At 33.9% G+C, this 26,963-nt stretch overlaps 1 protein-coding gene across 5 annotated transcripts; it reads left to right on the forward strand.

The window, feature by feature from the left end:
* The first annotated feature begins 490 nt into the window (after positions 1–490).
* On the forward strand, positions 491–26,277 carry LOC111307901 (uncharacterized). 5 transcript variants are annotated; one of them, XM_022906229.2, is made up of 18 exons: positions 491–882; positions 1,326–1,384; positions 1,510–1,591; positions 1,687–1,754; positions 2,344–2,413; positions 11,563–11,644; positions 11,960–12,024; positions 19,555–20,649; positions 20,866–20,928; positions 21,008–21,054; positions 21,591–21,636; positions 21,765–21,844; positions 22,271–22,384; positions 22,873–22,954; positions 24,410–24,535; positions 25,284–25,364; positions 25,603–25,728; positions 25,791–26,277. In XM_022906229.2, the coding sequence occupies exons 1-18, from the start codon at positions 571–573 to the stop codon at positions 25,809–25,811; spliced, it is 2,619 nt and encodes an 872-aa protein (XP_022761964.1). In that variant the 5' UTR covers positions 491–570; the 3' UTR covers positions 25,812–26,277. The 5 variants fall into 5 exon arrangements, with proteins under 5 accessions (XP_022761964.1, XP_022761963.1, XP_022761967.1 ...); XM_022906228.2 differs by having other exon boundaries at positions 25,972–26,277; XM_022906232.2 differs by having other exon boundaries at positions 534–681; positions 25,972–26,277.
* The last annotated feature ends 686 nt before the right edge of the window (positions 26,278–26,963 follow it).

Below are 26,963 nucleotides of genomic sequence, written 5' to 3' on the forward strand. Positions count from 1 at the left end.
GCTTATTGATGATGCTACAAGGCTTATCAACAACTTGAAGATCGAAAGAGATAGGAAAAAAAATTAAGCTTTAATTTTTTACAAAATAAGAATTTTATGTTTTATTTTTAATATATTTTATTAATTAATTTAAAATGAAAGAGATTGCAAAAAAAAAAAAAAGCTATAGTTTTTTACAATATAAAAATTTTATGTTATTTTTTTTATGTTTAATATTTTTAATTATCAAAAGAATTATTTTTAAGAAATATTCTTTTTCTTTTAAAATTTTGTTCAAAGATCGTTCAAAATCAAAATTTAGTGATAACATCTAACAAAATTAAAATTTTAGCATTAAGAAAAAAGAAAAAAGGACAGTCCTAACTCAAAATGTAACTGTCACCGAGTCTACAAAAGTCTATCAATAAGAGAAATGAACGGACGATCGTAACCCACGTGTCCTTTCTGCTTTCTCTAACATTCTTCCCCGTTACGTGGCCGTGTACGATATGTCAACTAAAATCCCCTACAAAACTCACCTTCCCTCTCTTTCCACAAAATTACACAAACTGCCACTGTGTCAGCTCAGCCATGGCTACTCTCTCCCTACAAAATTCGCCTCTTCAATTCCGTCGATTCCGCCTCAGTAATTTTAATCTCAAAGCTGTGCCGAGATTTTCCTGCCAATTTTACGGGAAAAAAGTTAGGGTTTTGATTACTTCTTCGAGAAGAAATGTGAATGCTAGGGGAAGAGATGGACTGTTATCAATTTCTTGTTTTTCTAAAACGAATGCTGATATTGAAAGTGTTATATCCGAAGAAATAGGAGAAGAGCGGCCTCCTTTTGATATTAATCTTGCGGTTATTCTTGCTGGTTTTGCTTTCGAAGCTTATACTTCTCCTGTAAATCATTCATTTGGGGAATCCCAATTTCTTTTCTTTTCTTTTTCTTTTTGATTTTCTGTTTGGTTACTTAGAAATTGTTAGAAAATTGGAATTGGAATCGGTTGAATTACGAATTTTTTTTGTTTCTGCGTTTTCACTGAGAAGATGTTTTCATAAAACGGTTTGAATAAAACTAAAAAGATAAGTAGTAATTTAAACCAATCAATTTTTTTGAAAAGAAAAATGCAGGAAATTAAAAAATGGTTATGTTTGAATGTATATTTACATTTTAATCATTTGTTCATGTTTGATCAAAATATTGCTTTTTATCTAGTTTTGAAGAATTAAAAATGGAAATAAAAATAACCAAAAAAGAACATTAGCTTTAAGCAGGTTATTTAGGTATCTATTGGAAATAATATTTGATATTTTCTCTTTTGTTGTGTTTGTTTTCTTGTCAGGAAAATATAGGCAGGCGTGAAATTGATGCTGCAGATTGTAAGACTGTTTATCTCTCGGAGTATGTTTTGGTTTCCCGCTTAGTAATTAAACACTGATAAGATGTCCTTATAAATTGTTTAAAAGAAATTTTAATGCTAATTTTAGTTTTTAACTTGACATTAAGCAGTTGTGAATGCAATGCAGGTCGTTTGTACGAGAGATATATGATGGCCAGTTGTTTATAAAGTTAAAAAAAGGTTTTGATTTTCCTGCTATGGATCCATGGGTATGTTATGAAGTGAAAATTGGAGGTTTATGTGTGCTTTTTGTTGGTGACACGAATATAACTATGTCTTTTTGAAACTTTTGGAATGCCTTCAGGGAACTAGTGATCCATATGTGGTAATGCAATTGGATGGTCAAGTTGTCAAAAGCAAGACTAAATGGGGGTAAGTTATTGGTGTTTTGATATGTATTGTAGAGCTGATCTATGTATTTTCGAGACTGATAATCTCTCAAAAAAGGATCAGTAAATTGCTTATTTTAACATCACTTTAATAGCAGGAACCTTTGTCTAAAATGAAACTGACAGTGCTATCTGTTTCTTTCCATTTTTCTGTCTTTGACAAATTGTTTTCATTATATATTAGTATGCCTGACCCTTCATTGGAAGTTGTTATAATTTAATGCTATACAGTTTATTCTCTCTGTTACTGATATATTGTTCCTAAGCATGAATAAAGGCTATTGCTTTATTAGAGTATTTGTTAGGGTGATTCTGTTGCTGTTAGAAATGTAACTTATGGCCTGGAAAAATTTTCTAAATTGTGAACTTCAATATTTTGGATATACATTTCAACTGTTTTCAATGGAATGACTCTAGACCAATGTACCCTTAATCTAGAATATTGAGCATTTACAACTGACTTTTTATTGTTTATTTTATTCTTAATTATGTCATTCTTAAGATATTGTGCAGATATAAGTAGACATAACTTTACCTATCAAATTCATATACTCGTGGCTGTATGATTGCAGCACAAAGAAGCCAACGTGGAATGAGGATCTCACCTTTAATATCAAACTGCCCCCTGCGAAATATATTCTGGTCCGTATGCAATCTCTTAATATCTCCAGTTTCATTTTTTTGTCTTATTTATTTGCTTATCTTTTGATAGGAGCTTTCTTTTAATCTTCCTAGTTTCTAAGTTTCATCTCATTCCTCTTTCAATGAAACATGGCAAGTCACTTGTATTACTTACCTAGTTATAAAGTTACAATTGCATTAAAGAGTTATCTTAAAGAGTGACTAAACTTTTTGTAAACAGAATAGAACAGAATAGAGGAGAAAGAGAAGATAACTTCTTATTGATTAACATGAGAATTATAAAGATTTAAATAGACTAAAATTTAAACTTCATATCTACCAAACAACCTAATCACCTAAAAATCTAAATCTGTTAATATTTAACAGTTTAGATTTTATAACAAGATCTTGATATTTCTACACTCCCCCTCAAGTTGGTGCATTGATGTTAATCAGGCCCAACTTGTTGACTAGTGCTTCAAAATCATGTCTAAACAAACTCTTGGGTAGAATGTCTGCTGTTTGTTGCTCTGAGGTGACAAATGGCATGCAGATTACTCCACTTTCTAACTTCTCCTTAATGAAATGCCTATCAATCTCAAAATGTTTTGTATGATCATGCTGAACTGGGTTATTAGCTATGCTGATTGCTGCTTTATTATCACAAAACAATTTCATAGGAGGTTCTGATTCTAGCTTCAGTTCTTAAAGAACTCTCTTCAGCCACATCATCTCACATACTCCATTAGCCATAGCTTGAAATTCTGCCTCTGCACTATTTCGTGCAACAACTTTCTGCTTTTTACCGCCCCAAGTGACAAGATTACCCCAAAGAAATGCACAATAACTAGAAGTTGATCTTCTATCAGTGATTGAGCCTGCCCAATCTGCATCTGTGAAAACTTTCACACTTCACAAATGGTTTTTCAGGAACAATTAGATCCTTTTGTATATTCTTAGGAACATCCACACTAGACAACTGTGAGGTAAAAGCATAAAAGGAGGGTGATAGATTTTTATCTGACACGTACTTGGAAATTGGATGCTGAGTACATGTTCCAACACCTTTCCTAAGAGCAATCGGAATATCTACAAAATTAAGAATGGCAATTTTTGAAGGATTAGATTCATAAAAGGTACCTAGACTGGAAGAAACTATGTTATTTGGATCTGGCCTTGTATTAGATTTTTGGTTTTGCAAGGTTGTGATGTCATCTTTCTTTTGAATCTGTTTTTTCTTGGAGTAGACAGTAAGCTCAGAACCTTCCTCTTTATTTCTTGAGTTATTCTCTGTTTTAGTTTCTATTTCACTTATAGGCAGTGAAGTAGGTTGCTCCACTTCCAAATTTAAAACTCCAAAATCCAAACTCATTAAAGTATCTAGTTGTAGTACAAAATCTGTGTTTTTACCTTCAAGTCCAAACAATGAGTCTTCACAACTATAGTTATTCTCCCCATGAAGAGGAGTGTCAAAAATTGAGATTCAAAAAAAGTAACATCCATAGTTATAAAAAACTTTTTTGTTTGAGGATGAAAACAGCAATAACCCTTTTGTGTTGAAGAGTACCTAAGAAAAACACATTTTATAGCTCGTGGGTCCAATTTACTGTGGTTATGGTCATGCACATGCACGAAAGCAACGCATGCAAACACTTTAAGAGATAAATCAAATGCTAAATGTGACATTGGAAAACATTTTTTAAACATATTTAATGGTGTTTAAAAGTTCAATACTTTTGATGGCATTCTGTTAATTAGGTAAGTGGCAGTAAGAACAGCTTCCCCCCATAAGTATTTGGGTACTTTAGTTGTAAACATTAAAGACCTAGCTACTTCCAAGAGGTGTTTATTTTTTCTTTCTGCAACTCCATTTTTTTGTGGAGCATCAATACAAGAGCTTTGATGAATAATCCTATTTTCCATAAAATATGTTCCAAGAATCTGATTAAAGTATTCTTTCCCGTTATCACTTCGAAACACTTGAATTTTTTCTTGAAATTGTGTTTCAACCATATTATAAAAATTTTTGAAAACATGTTCAACATCTGATTTTTCTTGGAGTAGATAAACCCAACAAACCCTTGTATGATCATCAATTAATGTTAGAAACCATCTTTTCCTAGAAATTGTTGGTGTTCTACAAGGGCCACATGCATCACTATGAACAAGAGCAAAATGGCTTAGAGGACTTTAAGGCTAAATAGGAAATGATGCACAATGATGCTTAGCAATTTGACTAATTTCACATTGAAAAAAAGATGGATTTTTATTCTTAAATAAATCTGGAAACAGGGACTTCAAATAGTGAAACTTAGGATGGCCTAACCTAAGATGCCACCACATTACGTCATTGTTACTAGAGACAGGGATTGGCCCAAGGCGAGTCGTTTGAGCTTGTCTGCACATGGTACTTCGATCTTCAAAATAATAGAGTCCACCACTTTCCTTAGCATTGCCAATCATCCTCCCCGAGTCCAATTCCTAAAATTCATAGTGAGTTGAGAAGAATTTAGCACAACATTTTAAATCACGAGTTAATTTGCTGGTAGATAGCAAATGACAAGAGAGGTTTGGAACATGGAGGGCATTATGAAGAATAAGAGATTTTGAAATGGCTATTGATCTTTTTCTAGCAATTGCTAAAAGGGAACCATCGGCAATTTTAATTTTTTGATTTCTAGCACACGGGCTATAAGAAGAAAACAATTTAGAACTACCTATCATATGGTCTGTTGCTCTAGAATCGATGATCCATGGACAACTAGTAATGGAGGACACATTAAAAGTAACAGCTTGAAAATGATTACCTTTTTGAGCTGCAGAACAAGAGGAAGACACATTGTTTGAGAATTGTGTGGATTGAAAAAGTTTATACGGTTGGTCTAACTGTTCCTTACTAAAAAGAGATGTCTCTGAGGCTCCTGCTCGCTCCTAGACACCTATTTGAAATGCTCTTAATTACGGTTGGACGATCTTGGCTTCCAATTCTGTGGTTTCCCATGTAATTCCCAACATGTATCTCTTTTGTGTTGTGGCTTCTGGCGATGATCACACCACACTTTCTCGCTTTTTTTATTCTACTGTGTCTGTCTAGACTGATTGTAAGATTGGGTCTCAGTGGCGAGAGCAAAAGCTTCAGCAGCAGGTTGGTTATTCTCTCCCAACATCGCCTTTGGTTGGCCTTGTTCTCTTTTTACTTCAGCAAACACTTCATGAAGAGTTGGCAGTGGTTTCTTGCCAAGAATTCGGCCTTTTACCTCATCTAGGTTCTTGTTCAGCCCTGCTAAAAGAACGTATACTCTATCATTTTCCATCCTTTTCATGTATCTTACACTATCATTTGCACAATCCCAATCTTCTTCATAACACAAATCTAGCTCTTGCCACAATGCTTTCATCTCATTGTAATATTTTGTCATCTCTCGAACTGCTTCCCATACTTCTCTCACAATTGGCAAAAACAAATAGGTTTTTTCGATTGCTGGCTCCATTGAATTTACAAGCCATGCAATCACTAAAGAATTCTCTGATCTCCATGTCTTCAATGTTGGGTCATTGCTAGCTGGTTTCTTTGCCTCACTTGTCAAGTGGACGAGCTTTCCCTTGCCATCGATCATGAGCTTCATTGATTGCGCCCATTCTAGATAATTTTTACCATTTAGTTTGTGAAAGGTCAATTGGACAGATGGATTTTCAAATCCATTAATATTTATGGCAGAAACACCTCCACTAACAGCAGCTGTGGATGCTGTGCCATTTTCTCCGATTATGGCTGTTTTGATCATCATGGTTTTCAAGTGAAATGCCTATTCTCTGATACCATGTAAACAGAATAGGACAGAACAGAGGAGAAAGAGAAGATAACTTCGTATTGATTAACATGAGAATTACGAGGATTTAAATATACTAAACTTTAAATTTTAAAATTTAGACTTCATATCTACCTAACAACCTAATCACCTAAAAATCTGTTAATATTTAACAGTTTAGATTTTATAACAAGATCCTGATATTTGTACACTTTTGTAGGTACAAAAACATGAAACCACTAACAACTCCTTTTATCTATGAGAAATAACAGATGATTCCTAGATTATCATGCACCCAAACAACAATATCCTTATTTTCAGAGTCCATTATCCTTTTCTAACACATGCTGTAGTCACTTTTCATCTCCAGCTACATCTTTCTGCAACAACAACTACATCAAAATGCACTTGCTAGCCCTTTTCTAGTGAAAAAATAGGAGTTTGATTGCACATCCTTGATACTACTGCCCTTCTTGAACCACATTTTCCAATGGAATAAGAGAGATGAGGAAAAATCATAGATCAGAATAATTTATAAAAATTGGGTTAAAAATATCAAAATTGTGTGCTTAAATTCACAGCTATGGCATCCAATGCCTGTTTATGACCAACTCACATGCTTTTGTTGCATTGTGAATCTGATGCATTTATGGCTTTTATTGCTACTGTCTTTACCATTGAGCATGTATCTTTGAAATTGGTTTGATGAATAGCAACTATACTATATATATTTCTATTTATCATCCATGTGTGCATTCATGGCTTTTATTGCAACTTTCTTGACCATTGATTATCAATTTTTAAAATGAGTTTGATGAATAGTCAGCTTGATAGTGACTATAGTTTTCCACTTTCCTCTTTTTTAAGGGCCTTTTATTATGATTATATATCTTTATTTATCTTCTCTATGATTATCGTCATCATAACTGTGCTCTTTATGTGTGCATGCTGTGGGAAAACACTTACTTACAGCTGGTTGTAATCTTGTAATCTATATATTTATATTTGTATCTATAGAATTAAGTATTTGTATCCCTAAAATTAGGATAGACAATCCCTCAATTATAGGATTAGTTTTTTAGGAAGATTTAGTTTCCTAGTTTAACCCTAGTTAGTTGTATATAAACTTAAGATTATTGTATAATTCTCAATAAGCAGTTTTTCAATATACATTCAGTTTTCACACTGATTTATTTCTTAGTTTTTTCACATGATATCAGAGCTTTAGGCTCTTCTTGGGAAGCAAAATTTTTAGCTTTCATTGCTGACTTCTATTTTAGGCCTTCACTGCCGAATCCTGTTTAGGCCTTAATTGCCGAACCCTTTCAAAGAAAGATATTACTACCACCCAATTTGAGGAAATGTCAACTGGGAAAATCATTGGAGATGTCTCAGAAACAAGGAGAGTTCGACAGGGAAGAGATTGAAAAACTGAAAAACTTATTGAAAATCCTTGAAAAGCCTACTATGGTATGTTCTTTGGGTAAGGTTTCTAGTTCAGGTAAAGCTTCCGGTTCTCATGGATTAAATGTCTTGGCTAAGCCTATTACGAGTTCTTGAGTCATTGACTCAGGAGCTACAGATCATATGACACATTCCTCACAAAAGTTTAGTACATATAACCTGTGTCTTAGTAATAAGAAAATTGTTGTTGCAGATGGTTCACTTACTACAGTGACAGGATTAGGAGATGTTCAAGTTAATCCCTCGTTTGTTCTCAAAAATGTTCTTCATGTTCCTGGATTGTCTATTAATATGATATTTATACAAAAACTTACCAGAGATATGAATTGCAAAGTAACTTTTTATCTCTTTTATTATGAATTTCAGGACTAGAGTTCGGGAAAGATGATTGGACTTGCTAAGGAGAAGGATGGACTATACTATCTTGAGACATCAAATAACACAAGTAATATCAAAAATAGTTTACCTTTGTCATTTCTTTCTAGAAAATCTTCCAATAAAGACAAAATTTAGCTTTATCATTTTCGTCTTGCACATCTTTCGTTTGAAACTTTGAGAAACATGTTTCTTTCTTTGTTCAAAGGATTAAATGTTGAAGATTTTCATTGTGATATTTGCGAACTTGCAAAGCATAGATGTGTGTCTTTTCCAATCAATAACAAAAGAAGTTCTACTCCCTTTTACTTGATTCATAGTGACATTTGGGGTCCATCTACAATTCCTAATATTTTTTGTGCGAGATGGTTTGTTTCATTTATAGATGATTGTACCAGGGTCTCTTGGGTTTTTTTACATAAATCCAAATCAGATGTGAATAGTATATTTTTAAGCTTCCAAAACATGATCCAAAATCAATTTGGAGTGAGAATCAAGAGATTTAGTGCTGATAATGCAAGAGACTACTTCAACCAGAGTCTATCCACATATTTCCAAAAAGAGGGGATTATCCTTGAGTCATCTTGTGTTAATACTCCACAGCAGAATAGAGTGGCAGAGAATAAAAACAGCCATTTATTAGCCACAACCCGAGCCTTTCTTTTTCAAGCAAATATACCTAAATCTTATAGGGGGAAAGCTGTTTTCATTGCCACACACATTATAAATAGGTTACCTTCAAGAGTTTTGGGATTTAAAACTCCTATGGAACTATTCTCACAATTTTATCCCAACTTCAATACCACAAACAATCTCACACTTAGGATATTTGGTTGTAAATCATTTGTTCATGTTCATAGTCATAATAGGGAAAAGTTGGATCCAAGAGCGATTAAGCGTATTTTTGTGGGGTATTCTTCAACTCAAAAAGGATATAAGTGCTATCATCCTCTTACCAAAAAATTTTATGTGTTTGTAAATGTCACTTTTGAAGACAATAAACCATTTTTTACTCAACCTTATCTTCAGGGGACACTTCATTCATGGAAGATAAGGATAAAGACTTCTTTTTGCTTGATTTGGCCCCTTCTTCAACATTTACACCCATTAATTCTTCTGAGTCGAAACCTGTTTCTGCTGAGCGCAAGTCAAACACTGAATTTGAGTCTGAACTCATTCCAAATACGGAAGATGTGACAAAGGATAAAATTGTTCTTGATTCTATGAAGGAATTACAGGTGTACTCAAGAAAAAAAGTTCCAGATCCTGAACCAGTGCCAGTCCAAGAACCTGATCCTAACTCTGGAAATGAGGTAACTACAGTTTTTTACTTTATTTCTCAAAATGAGCATGAATCTCCTAAAACTATAACTAGTGATTATGATCTGCCTATTGCCATTAGGAAAGGAACTAGAGAATGTGCCAAGCATCCACTATACTCAATCTCTAATTTTGTGTCATTTGAAAAATTCTCACCATCCCATAAAAATTTTCTTGTGAGCCTAAACACTATTTCTGTTCCAACTACATTATCCGAGGCATTATCCAGTGAGAAATAGAGGCAAGCCATGAAAATAGAAATGGAGGCGTTAGAGAAAAATCAGACATGGGAACTGGTAGAGTTGCCTAAAGGAAAAAATCCAGTGAGGTGTAAATGGGTTTTCACTGTAAAATGTAAGGCAGATGATATTGTTGAAAGGTATAAAGCTAGGTTAGTGGCTAAGGGTTACACTCAAACCTATGGAGTGGATTACCAGGAAGCCGTTGCTCTAGTTGCCAAGATGAATACAGCTAGGATTTTGTTATCATTGGCTGCAAATTACAATTGGCAGCTTCAACAATTTGATGTAAAGAATGCTTTTCTACATGGTGATTTGGAAGAAGAAATATATATAAAGGTTCCACCGAGATTTAGAGGCCATCTAGAAGCAAACAAAGTATGCAGGCTGAAAAAAGCTTTATATGGCCTTAAACAGTCTCCTAGAGCTTGGTTCGGGAGATTTGCCAAAGTGATGCTAGCAATGAGATATAAACAAGAGTCAAGGAGATCACACATTGTTTATCAAGCACTCTGATTCAAGGAGAGTCACAGTTCTATTAGTGTATGTTAATGATATAATTGTAACTGGAGATGATGAAAAAGAGAGAGAATCTCTAAAACAGTGTTTGGCTAGAGAATTTGAGATAAAAGAGCTAGGGAGATTGAAGTACTTCCTAGGAATTGAAGTAGCTCACTCACGGCATGGTATTTTCATCTCACAACAGAAATATATGATGGATCTTCTGAAGGAAACTGGGAAGGTTGCATGTAAACCTGCAAATACCCTTATAGATCCTAATCATAAAATTGGAGAAGCTAATGAAGATGCTGCTGTAAATAGAGAGATGTACCAAAGATTAGTTGGAAGACTCATTTATCTCTCACATACTAGACCTAATATAATATATGCTGTGAGTGTGGTAAGTCAATTTATGCATAGTCCTAAAGAAGTGCACCTACAGGCTGTCTACCGTATATTGCACTATTTGAAGGCCAATCCTGGGAGAGGTATCTTATTCAAAAGAAATTCGGGGTTAGTTCTACAAGCATATACAGATGCTGATTATGCAGGTTCAGTAACTGATAGAAGATCTACCTCAGGCTACTACACTTTCTTAGGTGGTAATCTTGTGAATTGGAGGAGTAAAAAACAGAATGTGGTGGCAAGATCAAGTGCTGAAGCAGAGTTCAGAGCAATGGCTCAAGGAATTTGTGAACTACTATGGTTAAAGATTATCCTAGAAGACTTGAAGATCAAGTGGGATGGATCAATGAGACTCTACTGTGATAACAAGTCTTCAATAAGCATTGCACACAATCCTGTGCAACATGACAGAACAAAACACATTGAAGTAGACCGGCATTTCATAAAGGAGAAACTAGACAGTGGGTTGATTTATACACCTTATGTATCAACCAATGGTCAACTTGCCAATGTGTTGACTAAAGGTCTCAGCAGTGCAACATTTCAAGAAATTATTTCCAAGCTGGGAATGGAAAACACCTATTCACCAGCTTGAGGGGGAGTGTGGGAAAACACTTATTTACAGCTGATTGTAATCTTGTAATCTGTATATTTATATTTGTATCTCTAGAATTAAATATTTGTATTCTTAAAATTAAGATAGACAATCCCTCAATTATAGGATTAGTTTTTTAGGAAGATTTAGTTTTCTAGTTTAACCCTAGTTAGTTGTATATAAACCTAAGATTCTTGTATAATTCTCAATAAGCAGTTTTTCAATATGCATTCAGTTTTCACATTGATTTATTTCTTAGTTTTTTCACACATGCGTGTGGGTGTGTGTGTTGATACTTGCTCAGCATGGTATTCCAAATTAAATGATGCAAAAACACCATCTGCAGTTCTAAACTTCATACAGTAGTTAAAGGACATATTTCACAATGTTATTGGATTGTAGTTTATGAATTTGTTGCACAACTTCTGGTTTGTTATTTTAATGAGCACCATCAAACTTCAGGTTGCTGCTTGGGATGCAAACCTTGTAACTCCGCATAAGCGCATGGGGAATGCAGGCATTAATCTAGAAAGCCTCTGTGATGGTAGGAATTTGAACTACATGTATGACCTGGATTTATTAGATTAACAGGCCTTCAAAATTCATGTTGCTGTATCTAATTTGGTGAGATTATAATGTGATCATCCAGCAAGGGTATTGTGTTGCTATTATACATGAAATTTTATGGAATGTATGTGATCTCATGTTGTTAAGGTAATGCGTTTAGGAACCAGACTACAATTTCAATTTCATTACCTATGGGCTTACTAACAATTGGCAGATTAAGTTCCAAATTCATAGCTGCATATATTTTTTCTGTTTTAAAATAACATCAATTAAAGTGTGTGTTTTTTTCCAGGAAACTTGCATGAAGTGCTGGTGGAGTTGGAAGGAATGGGTGGTGGTGGCAAGTTGCTGCTTGAGGTAGATCTCTCTGGTGCTATTGTAAAAAAGAAAAAAAAAAAACACCGTTCTGGAGAATATTTTCTTATTTCCAAGTGAATGTTTCAATGCCTAATTGGGTTCATTGCGTGCTAGGATTTGAAAATTTTAATGTAGAGGTTCTGAAATATCTGCTCTCTAAGCATGAAATTTAATCTAAATTTTAATGCATATTTTAGTCCATGGTATTGGCCATACAAATATTACCACTAATGACATAGTATTCTAGTCATGGAGAAAAAGGCTCTTCAACTCTTCTTGGAAGATCGAATCTATATTAAAATATTCAAGTTTACTGGAAAAGATGGACTTTTAGTATTTTGAATGTTTTCTTGTAAATGGAGGAAAGGTTTACGGTATGGGTCGCTTGCTGCATTTCAAATTCCTCATGCACACATGAAGTTCCCTTTGAAAATGTCTAATTTTAGGCCTTTCTTCTCTTTATGGCAGCTTATTTGTAATTTTAGTTGTGAAAGGTTCTCCTAAATTTAGGTTTATGTACCATTGCAAGATTAGATTATTTAGATGCCTGAGGAATCTTGTAGTGGTTTGAGGGTAGTTTCCTAAATCAAGATTTCTGGTAATCTCAGAATATATAATTCTAGCAGATGTGATTCAACTAAATTTTAATTTTGATAAGGTCTAAATTACTGAATTATAAAGTCTCCAATAGAATGGAGTTGATGAGATATAATAGCACTTGCTCTAAGTTGCCTATAAACATCTTAGTCATTCCTTATTGGTTGTAATATGATATATTAAGTGCCCCAGCTATAGAGGTGCCTGAGTAATTTGGATGTACATGCTCGCATAGAGCATAATGTTTTCTTCTTGAAAATTTCATTGGCCTCACTATATTACATTCTTTGAATCAATCTTCCCATTCCTTTTGTTGGAGAAACCTGTTTTTATGAAGGGCCAAAAATATATCTCCTTATCTCTTAATAATTCTTTCTCAATTCTATTCACTCTTTGTCCCTTAACTAAAGAAATACTTTTACCATTTCACATGTGGTCTTTTGGTGTGGATGAATGGGTGGCTAATATATTTGCTTACTGCTGGTGAATGGAATGTCAGGGAGCCCTCTGTATTGAAGGTAATGCCGCTTTTGCTTCTTCTTTTAATTCATTAACTTTTCTTTTTCACTTTTCTCGATGACTTATTTTTTCATTTCCTGTTTGATTTGGCTTGTTTATGTAATATTTTATCTTTCAGTTATTTATAGTAGCTCTGATTGTTTCACCTTCTTGTTTCTCTCTAACATCTATTTTTGATGATATTTTTGCAGAAAATATTGCCAGTCTCCATAGGAAGGCAGGCAGCAGTGTTCAAAGAGATTATGTTCCTAGAAAGAATGTTAATCTTTTTTTCAAAGATAAGAAAACTTTTGGAATGCAAATGAGAGTATAACTTATATCCAATGGGTCAATAAAGAGAAATCTTGTTGTTAAAGGCTTATCAGAGACTGAGAGCAAAAAGGATAAAATCTTCTCAAGCATATTGGGTTGATTATCATAAAGCCTTTCTAGTTCCTATTGATTTACAATGGGTTGCCTTGTCAGGTCTTTCTGACTTCTTTTTTTTTTTTCTTAACACTTCAACCTCTCTAAGTGCAAAAAACGGTTTTATCAATGTACAGAATCAGTTTAAGCAACAAAAATGGGAGAGATATCACTAAGTTCAGTTTGATGGGTCTTGAAAGATGATAGGTAGAATGAAGGCATGGATGAGAAGTTGACCATTTATGTACCTAGACTTGATTATCATTTGTCCTGAAATGATTTTTCTTGTAGTTATCTCATTTCTTGCCCTATCAAGTTTTGGGCCTATAGTTGTGCACTAAGACCAAATATATTTAAGCATAGTCATATTTATTAAGAACTTAGCAGGCATAAAAAATTCAATAGATTAGCAATTACTTCTTATACTTCTAATAATATATGACTATATAACTAAAGGCACTTAGGATTAGCTCCGTTTTGATATAGTTTATGTGGAACCTTGTTGATGATGATTCAAATGTATGTTGTTGGATTTAGGTTGTTTCTGCTGGGAATACATGAGGTTCCGAAGTATCACTTGTGACTATATGTTCTCTTAGAAGATATCAACAGCAAATTCTCGTATTATTTTGAGTAAAATATCTCTGTTATTTGAAATATTTTAAGGATCAAAGTTGTTGATGTTGATCAACAATGATTTTTAGATTTCAAGAGAAGAATGTGTCGGCACTCCAGATGAGCACCTGCATGCAAGCTTGTGACTTTGTTTGTTCTTATGGGGTTGACTATAGGAGCAAATTATGCATGGAGATTCATGAAGTTGGTAGGAATAACTAGATAATAGACATGCATATATAAAGTGAGATAAGAAAAGTGGTAAACTGAATATCTATTATTTGAAGTACTCAAGATAAGTAAGAGGATACTGGATATCTATTTTACTTGTCTCTTTTAAGATCTCTTAATCATCAGTGTTTCTATGAGCAAGTTTGAGTGCATAGGTTTTAGTTCTCAGTTACTGATAGTGTTCAGTTTAGGAATGCTTGAAGTTATTGTTGAGTTAAGGACTGTCCTTGAACAGTTCATGTGAGACGGGCTCCTTGAACAGTTCATGTGAGATAGGGGCATACCCTGATGCTAACTAAGCAGGTATTTATCCAAATCTTCTAGCAAATATGAGAAATGGTCAGTTAAATTTTTAATATAAATGTGGAATTTGAGTTTTCCATGTTTATGGAGTTTAATGATTTTAGTATTGGTAATAGTTAAAGTTTAAGTACAATGAATTGTCTTGGTGTAAATTTCATAAATGATTTCTCTTCACCAACTTGAAGGGAATTGTCCTCTGAGGCATACCTTTCTGATAATTTTATTTTTCTTGCATCTTGCAACCATTTGATTGTTCACTTTGTTAGCCGGTTGCCAAAGTATTGGTCAATAAGGTTGATTGTTGAATTCTCTCACATTTTAAAATTAATACCTGTGTGAAAAAACTAAGAAATAAAATAGTGTGGAAACCGAATGTATATTGGAAAACTGCTTGTTTAGAATTATACAAGAATCTTAAGTTTATATACAACTAACTAGAGGTTAAATTAGGAAACTAAATCTTCCTAAAAAACTAATCCTATAATTGAGGGATTGTCTATCCTAATTTTAGGGATACAAATACTTAATTCTAGAGATATAAATGTAAATATATAGATTACAAGATTACAACCAGCTGTAAATAAGTGTTTTCTCACACTCCCCTTCAAGCTGGTGAATAGGTGTTTTCCATTCCCAACTTGGAAATAATTTCTTGAAATGTTGCATTGTTGAGACCTTTAGTCAACACATTTGCAAGTTGACCCTTAGTTGATACATAAGGTGTACAAATCAACCCACTGTTTAGTTTCTCCTTTACGAAATCCCGGTCTACTTCAATGTGTTTTGTTCTGTCATGTTGCACGAGATTATGTGCAATGCTTATTGCAGACTTGTTATCACGGTAGAGTCTCATTGGTCCATCCCACTTGATTTTCAAGTCTTCTAGGATAATCTTTAACCATAGTAGTTCACAAATTCCTTGAGCCATTGCTCTGAACTCTACTTCAGCCCTTGATCTTGCCACCACATTCTGTTTTTTACTCCTCCAAGTCACAATATTACCACCTAAGAAAGTGCAGTAGCCTGAGGTAGATCTTCTATCAGTTACTGAACCTGCATAATCAGCATCTGTATATGCTTCTAGAATTAACCCCGAATTTCTTTTGAATAAGATACCTCTCCCAGGATTGGCCTTCAAATAGTGCAATATACGGTAGACAGCCTGTAGGTGCACTTCTTTAGGACTATACATAAATTGACTTACCACACTCACAGCATATGCTATATTAGGTCTAGTATATTTACAGCAGCATCTTCATTAGCTTCTCCAATTTTATGATTAGGATCTATAAGGGTATTTGCAGGTTTACATGCAAGCTTCCCAGTTTTCTTCAGCAGATCCATCACATATTTCTGTTGTGAGATGAAAATACCATACTGTGAGTGAGCTACTTCAATTCCTAGGAAGTACTTCAATCTCCCTAGCTCTTTTATCTCAAATTCTCTAGCCAAAAACTGTTTTAGAGATTCTCTCTCTTTTTCATCATCTCCAGTTACAATTATATCATCAACATACATTAATAGAACTGTGACTCTCCCTGAATCAGAGTACTTGATAAACAATGTGTGATCTCCTTGACTCTGTTTATATCCCATTGCTAGCATCACTTTGGCAAATCTCTCGAACCAAGCTCTAGGAGACTGTTTAAGGCCATATAAAGCTTTTTTCAGCCTGCATACTTTGTTTGCTTCTAGAGGACCCCCAAATCCCGATGGAACCTTCATATATATATTTCTTCTTCCAAATCACCATGTAGAAAAGTATTCTTTACATCAAATTGTTGAAGCTGCCAATTGTAATTTGCAGCCATTGATAACAAAATCCTAACTGTATTCATCTTGGCAACAGGAGCAAAGGTTTCCTGGTAATCCACTCCATAGGTTTGAGTGTAGCCCTTAGCCACTAACTTGGCTTTGTACCTTTCAACAGTACCATCTGCCTTATATTTTACAGTGAAAATCCATTTACACCCCACTGAATTTTTTCCTTTAGGCAATTCTATCAATTCCCATGTCTGATTTTTCTCTAAGGCCTCCATTTTTATTTTCATGGCTTGCCTCCATTTCTCATTGGATAATGCCTCGGATAATGTAGTTGGAACAGAAATAGTGTTTAGGTTCACAAGAAAATTTTTGTGGGATGGTGAGAATTTTTCAAATGATACAAAATTAGAGATTGGGTATAGTGGATGCTTGGTACATTCTCTGGTTCTTTTCCTAATGGCAATAGGCAGATCATAATCACTAGTTATAGTTTTAGGAGATTCATGCTTATTTTGAGAAACGGAGTCAAAAACTGTAGTTACCTCATTTCCAGAATTAGGATCAGGTTCTTAGACTGGCACTGGTTCAGGATCTGGAACTTTCTTTCTTGAGTACACTTGTAATTCCTTCATAGAATCAAGAACAATATTATCCTTTGTCACATCTTTCGTATTTGGAATGGGTTCAGACTCACATTCAGTGTTTGACTTGGGGTCAACAAAAACAAGCTTCGACTCAGAAGAATTAATGGGTGTAAATGTTGAAGAAAGGGGCAAATCAAGCAAAAAGAAGTCTTTATCCTTATCTTCTATGAATGAAGTCTCCCCCTGAAGATAAGGTTGAGTAAAAAATAATTTATTTTCTTCAAAAGTGACATTTGCAGATACATAGAACTTTTTGGTAGGAGGATGATAGCACTTATATCCTTTTTGAGTTGAAGAATACCTCACAAAAATACACTTAATTGCTCTTGGATCCAACTTTCCCCTGTTATGACCGTGAACATGAACAAATGATGTACAACCAAATATCCTAGGTGTAAGATTGTTTGTGGTATTGAGGTTGGGATAAAATTGTGAGAGTAATTCCATAGGAGTTTTAAATCCCAAAACCCTTAAAGGTAACCTATTTATAATGTGTGGCAGTGAGAACAGCTTCCCCTCAGTAAAATTTGGGTACATTTGCTTGAAAAAAAAAGGCTCGGGTTGTGGCTAGTAAATGGCTGTTTTTCCTCTCTGCCACTCCATTCTGCTGTGGAGTATTAACACAAGATGACTCATGGATAATCCCTTCTTTTTGGAAATAGATAGATAGACTCTGGTTGAAGTAGTCTCTTGCATTATCAGACCTAAATCTTTTGATTCTCACTCCAAATTGATTTTGGATCATGTTTTGGAAGCTTAAAAACACACTATTCACATCTGATTTGGATTTAAGTAAAAAAACTCAAGAGACCCTAGTACAATCGTCTATGAATGAAACAAACCATCTTGTACCAGAAATATTAGGAATTGTAGAGGGACCCCAAATGTCACTATGAATCAAGTAAAAGGGAATAGAACTTCTTTTGTTACTGATTGGAAAAGACACACGTCTATGCTTTGCAAGTTTGCAAACATCACAAAGAAAATCTTTGACATTTAATCCTTTGAACAAAGAAGGAAATATGTTTCTCAAGGTTCCAAAAGAAGGATGTCCAAGACGAAAATTATAAAGCTAGATTTTGTCTTTATTGGAAGATTTTTCAGAAAGAAATGACAAAGGTAAACTATTCTTGATACTACTTGTGTTATTTGATGTCTCAAGATAGTATAGTCCATCCTTCTCCTTAGCAAGTCCAATCATCTTTCCCGAACTCTGGTCCTAAAATTCACAATAAGAGAGATAAAAAGTTACTTTGCAATTCATATCTTTGGTAAGTTTTTGTATAGATATCAAATTAGTAAATAATCCAGGAACATGAAGAACATTTTTGAGAACAAACGAGGGATTAACTTGAACATCTCCTAATCCTGCCACTGTGGTAAGTGAACCATCTGCAACAACAATTTTCTTATTATTAAGACACAGGGTATATCTACTAAACTTTTGTGAGGAATGTGTCATGTGGTCTGTGGCTCCTGAGTCAATGATCCAAGAACTCGTAATAGGCTTAGCCGAGACATTTAATCCATGAGAACCAGAAGCTTTACCTGAACTAGAAACTTTACCCAAAGAACATACCACAGTAGGCTTTTCAAAGATTTTCAATAAGTTTCTCAGTTTTTCAATTTTTTTCCTGTCGAACTCTCCTTGTTTCTGAGACATCTATAGTACTCCAGTGATTTTTTCAGTTAACATTTCCTCAAATTAGGTGGTAGTGATATTTTTCTTTGAAAGGGTTCGGCAATGAAGGCCAAAACAGGATTCGGCAAGGCCTAAAAAAGTCGACAATGAAGGCTGAAAATTTTGCTTCCCAAGAAGAGCCTAAAGCTCTTATACCATTTGGAAAAATTAAGAAATAAAACAGTGTGGAAACTAAATGTATATTGAAAAATTGCTTATTTAGAATTATACAAGAATCTTAGGTTTATATACAATTAACTAGAAGTTAAACTAGGAAACTAAATCTTCCTAAAAAACTAATCCTATAATTGAGGGATTGTCTATCCTAATTTTAGAAATACAAATACTTAATTCTAGAGATACAAATATAAATATACAGATTACAATATTACAACCAGCTGTAAATAAGTGTTTTCCCACAACCTGAGTAATTTAAACTCTTAGGACATTGATTTTTGCATATTTTGATTAATGGAGCTAGTGTAATTTGGATGTATCATTTCTTCTATTATGGATAGGAAAGGTAATGAGTTGCGAGTCCTGCCAGAAAAATGAACCATGATGCTTAAGTCTTATAGAGACTTCTTTGCTGTAATATGCATTTCCTCAGTGTTTTAACTGCCACAATTCTTGTGTTGCTGATGGAAAATTTGATCTACTTTTCATCATATAAGTTCAAGGTATATTTAATTAAAAAACCACCTAAACTTGTAATGTTCTAGTAGAACTTATAATTCGTATTGCCTGTACTTGTGTTTGGTATGGTTTCAGGTTAAGTACAAGAGTTTTGAAGACATTGAGGAAGAGAAGATGTGGTGGAAACTCCCCTTTGTTTCTGAATTTCTTCGGAGAAATGGATTTGAGTCTGCTCTAAAAATGTTTGTTGGCAGTGAGTCTGTGCCTGCACGCCAGTTTGTTGAATATGCCTTTGGGCAGTTAAGGTCCTTCAATGATGCGTATTTTTTGAAGGAACAATTGTTGAATGGTAATAAGAATGTGGCTGAACCTGTTGGGACTTCCAATGATTCCACTGTGTCAGAGATGTCTTCTTCACATGTGGAAAGTAGTTCAGAAGCATCTTTCAGTGACACAAGTACCGAAACCGAGAATAATTCAGAGGACTTCCACTTGGACAATGCTGGCATGGCTAATAGGCAGAACACTAAACCAGTGTCACAAGTTGATACTATGCAGTTTGATAAGTACTTCTGGAAGAACCTTGCAGATGTTATCAATAAAAGTGTTGTTCAGAAACTTGGAGTTCCTGTTCCAGAGAAATTAAAGTGGGATGGATTTGACTTGTTAAACAAAATTGGCCTACAGTTCCAAAAAATTGCAGAAGCAAAATATATTGAATCTGGGCTTGCAACTCCAGATGATCAGGATATTCAAGGTGATAAAGTGCTTGAACCTGGGTTTGCAAGTCCTGAAGATCCCGAAAATAAGAATGATAGTGCGATTGGACCATTTACCATTAGCACTATACAATCTTCACTCCCAGGCATAAAGAAGGCAACGCAGGATTTATTAAGACAAACTGATTCTGTTTTAGGAGCATTAATGGTGTTGACTGCAGCAGTTTCTCAGTCCAAAAGGGAAGGACAGGAGAATGAAACTAAAGAAGAATCCTCTGCCAAAGCAGAAAGCAATGTCTCTAGTTATAGTGGTGGTGAGAAGCTCCCTATCACACTGGATGGTTCGGTATTAGATGAGAAAAAGGCTGAAGAAATGAGAGAACTCTTTGCAACTGCTGAAAGTGCTATGGAAGCCTGGGCAATGCTTGCCACCTCACTGGGCCATCCTAGTTTTATCAAATCTGAATTTGAGAAAATATGTTTTCTGGATAATGAAACCACAGATACCCAGGTGACCTTTTATCTCATCAAAATAAGCTCACTTTTCGCTATAATTTTCTTATTCTTGAACCCGTATCTTTCACATTACCTTACTATTTGATTTAAATGATTATTTCATTTTATTTTGCTATAATTTTCTTATTCTTGAACCCATGTCTTTCACATTACCTCACTATTTGATTTAAATGATTATTTCATTTTATCACTAAGTTTTAGGCACCTGCAGGTGGCAATTTGGCGTGATTCAGCGAGGAGGCGATTAGTTATTGCTTTTAGGGGGACTGAACAAGTGAGTTTCATCTATTTATTCACAAACTTGGCTGAATTATTTAGCTTTAGCTTAAATTAATTATTTATTGACCATCCAGGCAAGATGGAAGGACTTATGGACAGATTTAATGCTTGTTCCTGCTGGGTAATTTCAAATATCTATCCTCTTCTCTCTCGCTTTCTCCCTAGAAGGTTTTTCAGTTGTAGTAAACATTTTTTCTTACTAATTCAGTAAATGTGGCTTTTGGAAGTCTGCCTATTCATAATATAAATAGCATTACCATGACAAAGGTGCTTCTCTATTCTCTTGATCACCTTAAAAGGATGGGGGGGGGGGGGGAATAGCACAATCATGAATGTACTTGCAGATTAACAGTTGCTGATAATAACAATGCAGAGGATCTTTTCTGTTAAATATCTGACATTGTTACATCTGCAATATTTCTCAGTGATGTTGAAATCCGGGCAATGATTCATTATAGTTCATTTCCTACTACTCTGAACTCTTCTTTTGAGTCATATTTAGGGCAAGATTATATTTCCTGAAAAGTTTTGCAGATAAACATTATTCCTAGTTTTTATTTTCCTCAGACAAACATCATTCACAATTAAAATATAATTTAGAAAGGCACATATTTTAGTGTTTTTTTTCTGATACTAACTTTTATCCTGCCTATGTAGGCTAAACCCTGAAAGGATTGGTGGCGACTTCAAGCAAGAAGTCCAAGTATGCTTACAGTTTATAGAATTAGTTTTTTCTTTCTTTTCAAAGATAATATATATGAGATGCACATATTATTGATAACTGTTGTTAACTTAATTGCCTGAAGTAGTGATGCTGGCTATACTTTGCAGGTTCATAGTGGATTTTTAAGTGCATATGATTCAGTTAGAATAAGGATTATCTCCCTCATCAAAGCATCAATTGGATATATGTAAGCATTACTGTTGTGACCTTTCTTCTTGGTCTCTTTGATAATGTTCCAATTCAAGCGTAGATCTAACATGTTGATATTTAGTACAAAAGGTTTTGCATATATCCATAAATCTTTAGAGGTGTCTTAGCTTTTGTTTATATGGAATTCTTGATTGGCACCTTTCATTTATTTCTTCACTTGCTTTATAGTTATTTTTTCAAGTTAGTCATGGAGATGATATTGGATCTCTAACATGTCTCTCTTTAAGCTGTTAATAAACCTTGATACAGGATATTAGACGTGTATTTCAGTATTTGATTCCATGAAAGTAGAAGGTTGATGTTATTGATGTTAAGCAGAAGGCCTACACACTGCATATTCGAAATTATAAAATATGGATTGGTTATTCTTAGCAGAAGTTGTCTGTGCATGTTTGTGTGACAGAGATGAAATTGCAGAGCCGCTGCATGGATGGCAAGTTTATGTGACAGGTCATAGTCTGGGTGGTGCACTAGCTACCCTTCTTGCTCTTGAACTTTCATCAAGTCAATTAGCAAAGTAAGTTTCTCTCTCATTTCACTTAAGAATGATATTCTTTATTTTTTTTCTCAATGCATTACATGCTATTGAAATTGTGCAAAGAAGCACAGAAAAATTATACTTGTAGCTATTTAAAAGAAACTAAACATATGTGTTTAGGAAAAAAATGAAACAAAACATATAAGTGGAAGAGTTAGTTGCCTTTTCAATCCTCAACTCTGTCAGTACTTGAAAAATTGGTGAATCAGAGACCTCATTTGGACTAAATGCTAAAAGTCGCTAATTAATATCAGTTTATACTCAGGTTTTTCATGAAAGTTCAAAGATTGTAGAAAGCTGAATTTAGCTTTTCTTTTTTTTTTTTTTTTTTTTTTTTTTTTTTTTTGCTCATAATGCAAGCTTTTGGAAATTATCTCTTCTTGGCGGTCCAAGACCTAAGGCCCTTTTAATCAGAAATTGGCAAAAAAATAATTTATTGAACTTCCTATCTCATTTGTGTTTGTCAGACGCGGGGTGATTTCAGTGACTATGTATAACTTCGGTTCTCCTAGAGTTGGTAACAGAAGATTTGCAGAAGTATATAATGAGGTAATAAAAAATTTTCTCTTCAGTTTCCTTTGTCTAAGTGATAGGGATTTTTTTTTTTTTTTGTGATGGAATATTGATCAATAGCCACTTTTCTAGATCTATATATTCTTGTTGAATTCTTTTCTTGCATAAAGCATGTTTTTAGTTGTAGGCCAAGCAACAGCAGGTAAATTTCTTGCCATAGTTTAATTATCAAGATTTGTGTCATTTAGGTTTTGCTTAGTAGGATGGGTAGCAAAATGAAAAGATGGAAAATTAGAGTAGTAGAAAATTGAAAAAAAGGAAAACATATTTTCTCTTTCATTGGTGTGCTTGGTAGGAAAGATGAAAAAGTTGAAAGAAAATGTAATTTTCTTTCCATCCATTGCTTGGTAGAGTTGAAAAATGAAAAGAAAGAAAATGAAATTTATATAATTTTACCATTATATCCTTTGTAGGTTAATAGAAAAAGGTGAAATTAAAAAAATGGACATTCTTGTAAATAGGCACACTTTACTAACACCTCTTATCATTTTCTCTCTTCCCATCTTTCCAATTTGAAATGATTTATTTATATTAATGATGGAAAATGCTCATCTTTCCTATTATCTTTTCTCTTTCTTCTCTCCTACCAAGCACTTATGAAAATCATTTTCTTTCCAGTTTTCTACCCACCCCTCTTCATCCTTCCACTTTTCCACCCTACCAAGCACACCCTAGAGGACATTTAGGATTAATGCGTAGTTGATTAGATTACCAGTTACCATGTCTTTTCCCCCCTTCCTTTTACCACCTCTAAAATAATGCATGGTTGTTCTAAAAGTTTTCTCATTGGCTAATATGTTGTTTCCAGTGACACATTTATGAGATGGCCTGAGTTATTCACATAGTAATTTACTGACAAACTAGCTTAAGCTCATGTTTATTTACTGATAAACCAGCAGCAGATTTATATTGCTGATAAACATTAGGATCAGCTGTTTTATAAGAGAGCACGTAACTCTTCTTCTGCAATGCTATATCTAATATCTATGGTTTTAATTCATCTTTTGTGCTTTTCCTCTTTGTATCTCTTTTTTCTATACCATTTTCATTTGCATCATGAATACCTTTTCTTATGATTGTTTCCTCTTGACACTTATCGTATTTCAGGTTTTGATTATTGAAGTCAGAAAAGTGATTCAATCCCATTATATCATCTCCTTTTCTTTTTGTTTATTAAAGATTTTTCCCAAAAGACTTGTTTTAAACATTTCTTTGCAGATAATTATAGGCTCATGAAAAACTTGGCACTATCATTTTTGTGCTTGAATTTAAATTATTGCTTCCTGATACATAAGAAATGCACTTAGGGAGGTTTCTATTATCAAATATCAATCTGCTTGTATTGTCATGCTGTTTTACATCTATATCTTATCTAGGAAGTGTGACACATCATTGGTTAAGGTTTTTGCAATTGAATACTAACATTTGCAGAAAGTTAAAGATAGCTGGAGAATTGTTAACCACAGAGACATTATACCAACTGTTCCCCATTTGATGGGTTATTGCCATGTGGCTCAGCCTGTTTATCTTGCTGCTGGAGAATTAAGAGATGCTTTGGTGAGTCTTTTATTTTATTTTATTTTGTACTCTATTTGTGGCATAAAGTCATAATATTCATATGTTGGTTGCTATTCACAAATTTTATGGACAGGACAAATGACACGGGAACTGAATTTGCGACATGTTATAATAATTTTGACGTCAATTATTTATGTTTGTTGATTAGACTTGGTATTTTAGCTACTTTCATGAGAAATTTCACTTTTGGGTGACTTAAGTGATCTTGATTGTTGGATTGCCTTGCTCTCGCTAATTTTGTTTTCAAAATTAGCTCACATTTATCTATTATTCTGTAAACAAATCAAGCAATCAGAAAATCTGTCATATCTGAATATGTTTTGAAGCAGACATCCATAATGTGTCATCTGTTAAGAATTCTTAAATTAGCTGGATCAAACTCCTTATATATATATTGTTTGAGAAAATGTAATTTCTATTGGCAGCTATATTACATCTTCATAGTTAGATGCTTTTTGCATTCATAAGTAGCTGGACCCAGCCAAATTCCACTTTTGAAGTTTTTCTTTTTTCTGTTCAATTGACTTGGGGTGCACCCTTTTAATCAATTACATTAAATATTCCTTGTATTCTTGGTGTTCAGCTCCAGAAATTCTTTTAACAAGATTGATGCTCTTACATATATGGAATACTGTGCTTATTATCCTTTTATTGTGAATAATTGTTCATCTCTCATGTTATTTAATGCATGCATTGGGTTATAAGTTTAACATACGATTCTTTTCAGGAAAACATGGAGCTTTTTGAAGATGGTTATCAGGGTGATGTGATAGGGGAGTACACACCAGATGTTCTTGTCACTGAATTTGTAAGTTTCTTGTTGTCAATCTTTTGCCTTACACCTTTTTCAACTTATTAAAAGGGTTGTGAATATCTGCAAGATTAAAAATTGATATTTTCACACCACACATACTATTCTAGGTTATCTTAGTCTGATTTCTTTTGCATGTGTTTCAAGGCCTTGTCCGGGAAGATTTCATTTTCTTAGTAATTTGATTTGATATGACATTTACTGCATAGAGTGGTGTGTCTTTTTGCTACTACAGATGAAAGGAGAAAGGGAGCTCATTGAACAGATATTGCAAACTGAAATCAATATATTTCGTGCAATACGCGATGGAAGTGCGCTTATGCAGCACATGGAGGATTTCTACTACATCACACTGCTAGAGGTACACACGTCATAGTTGAATAAATCAGTATTTCATTTAATTTGTTTTTATCTTCCTCCCAGAACCTTTTGACTGGGAGCTAATGCGGCAGCAAGTTAAAGTTGCTCCACGAAGAACTTCATGATTATCAAATTGAAAAGGCCCTTGGGCTTCACCTGAATCCTAACGGCCCGTGAACTTGTTCGAATATTATGTAACGCCGCAAAATGTTGACTGTCCACCGCCTTCTATTGGTTTCTTCAGAGTGTGAGATCGAATTATCAAATGGTTGCAAGCTCAAGTAAAAATGAACAAGGAAGCATGTCAACCAGCTAAGAAGTAAACAGCATCCCTTGGCTGAGGAGGCAAGCTGATATAGGTATTTTATAACAACCATTCTCAGAATGTGACAGCAGACTGCAGGGACATGTACAGGTTTTCCCCCCTTCAAATTATATTATCTTGTGCACAAACTTTCATAGGGCTAGAATATAAGTTGTCTAAAATTTCAAAATCCAGATTTTCTTTTCTTTCATATGGTGGTAATTATGAGTTAATGTTTTTTTTCCATTCCTGCAAAGTGTTCTATACTTGCACGAAATGAAATATCATCAGATTACATAATTCTTTGTTTACCGTACCACTATCAAGGGAATTAGGAATGGACAGAGGATTGAAATAGCAAATACGAAATCAAATATGAAATATATTACTCGTTGATATTCCTCCTTAAGGGCCGTTCCAAGTCTTGAAGAAAAACGGATGACATGTTTAGATTTTCGAATATAAAAAATTCTCTTCAACGAGCTCCTTTTCTTTTTTAAAAATATTGTTATCTAAAAGATTAATTTTGCTCTTAGATACTTAAATTTTCATTCATCATATATTTTGGTTTTTCATGTTAATGCAAAAAGTCAAGTCACTGACATGATATAAATATTCAATTAAATGATGATATATATCAAAAACATTCAGTTATGATCAAATCATAATTGCCATGTAACGTTGAAAGAAATTTTCCAATTATCTAAAAAGTTGGGAAAAAATTTTAAATATTTAAAAAAATCCAAAATATTTATAATATTTTTCTCAAGAATTATAAATTCAAAAAAAATAAAAACTTTAAAAAATCCAAAAATTTTAAAAATTATAAAACCTAAAAATTTTTAAAATTAAAAAAAAAACCCAAAAAACGAAAAAATTGAAAATTGAAAATTCCAAAAAATCCAAACAATTCAGAAAAAAATTCTCAAAAC

Source organism: Durio zibethinus, chromosome 22 (genome assembly GCF_047325235.1).
Source record: "Durio zibethinus cultivar Kanyao isolate XHJ-2024 chromosome 22, ASM4732523v1, whole genome shotgun sequence".
In the NCBI taxonomy this organism is placed as follows: Eukaryota; Viridiplantae; Streptophyta; class Magnoliopsida; order Malvales; family Malvaceae; genus Durio; species Durio zibethinus.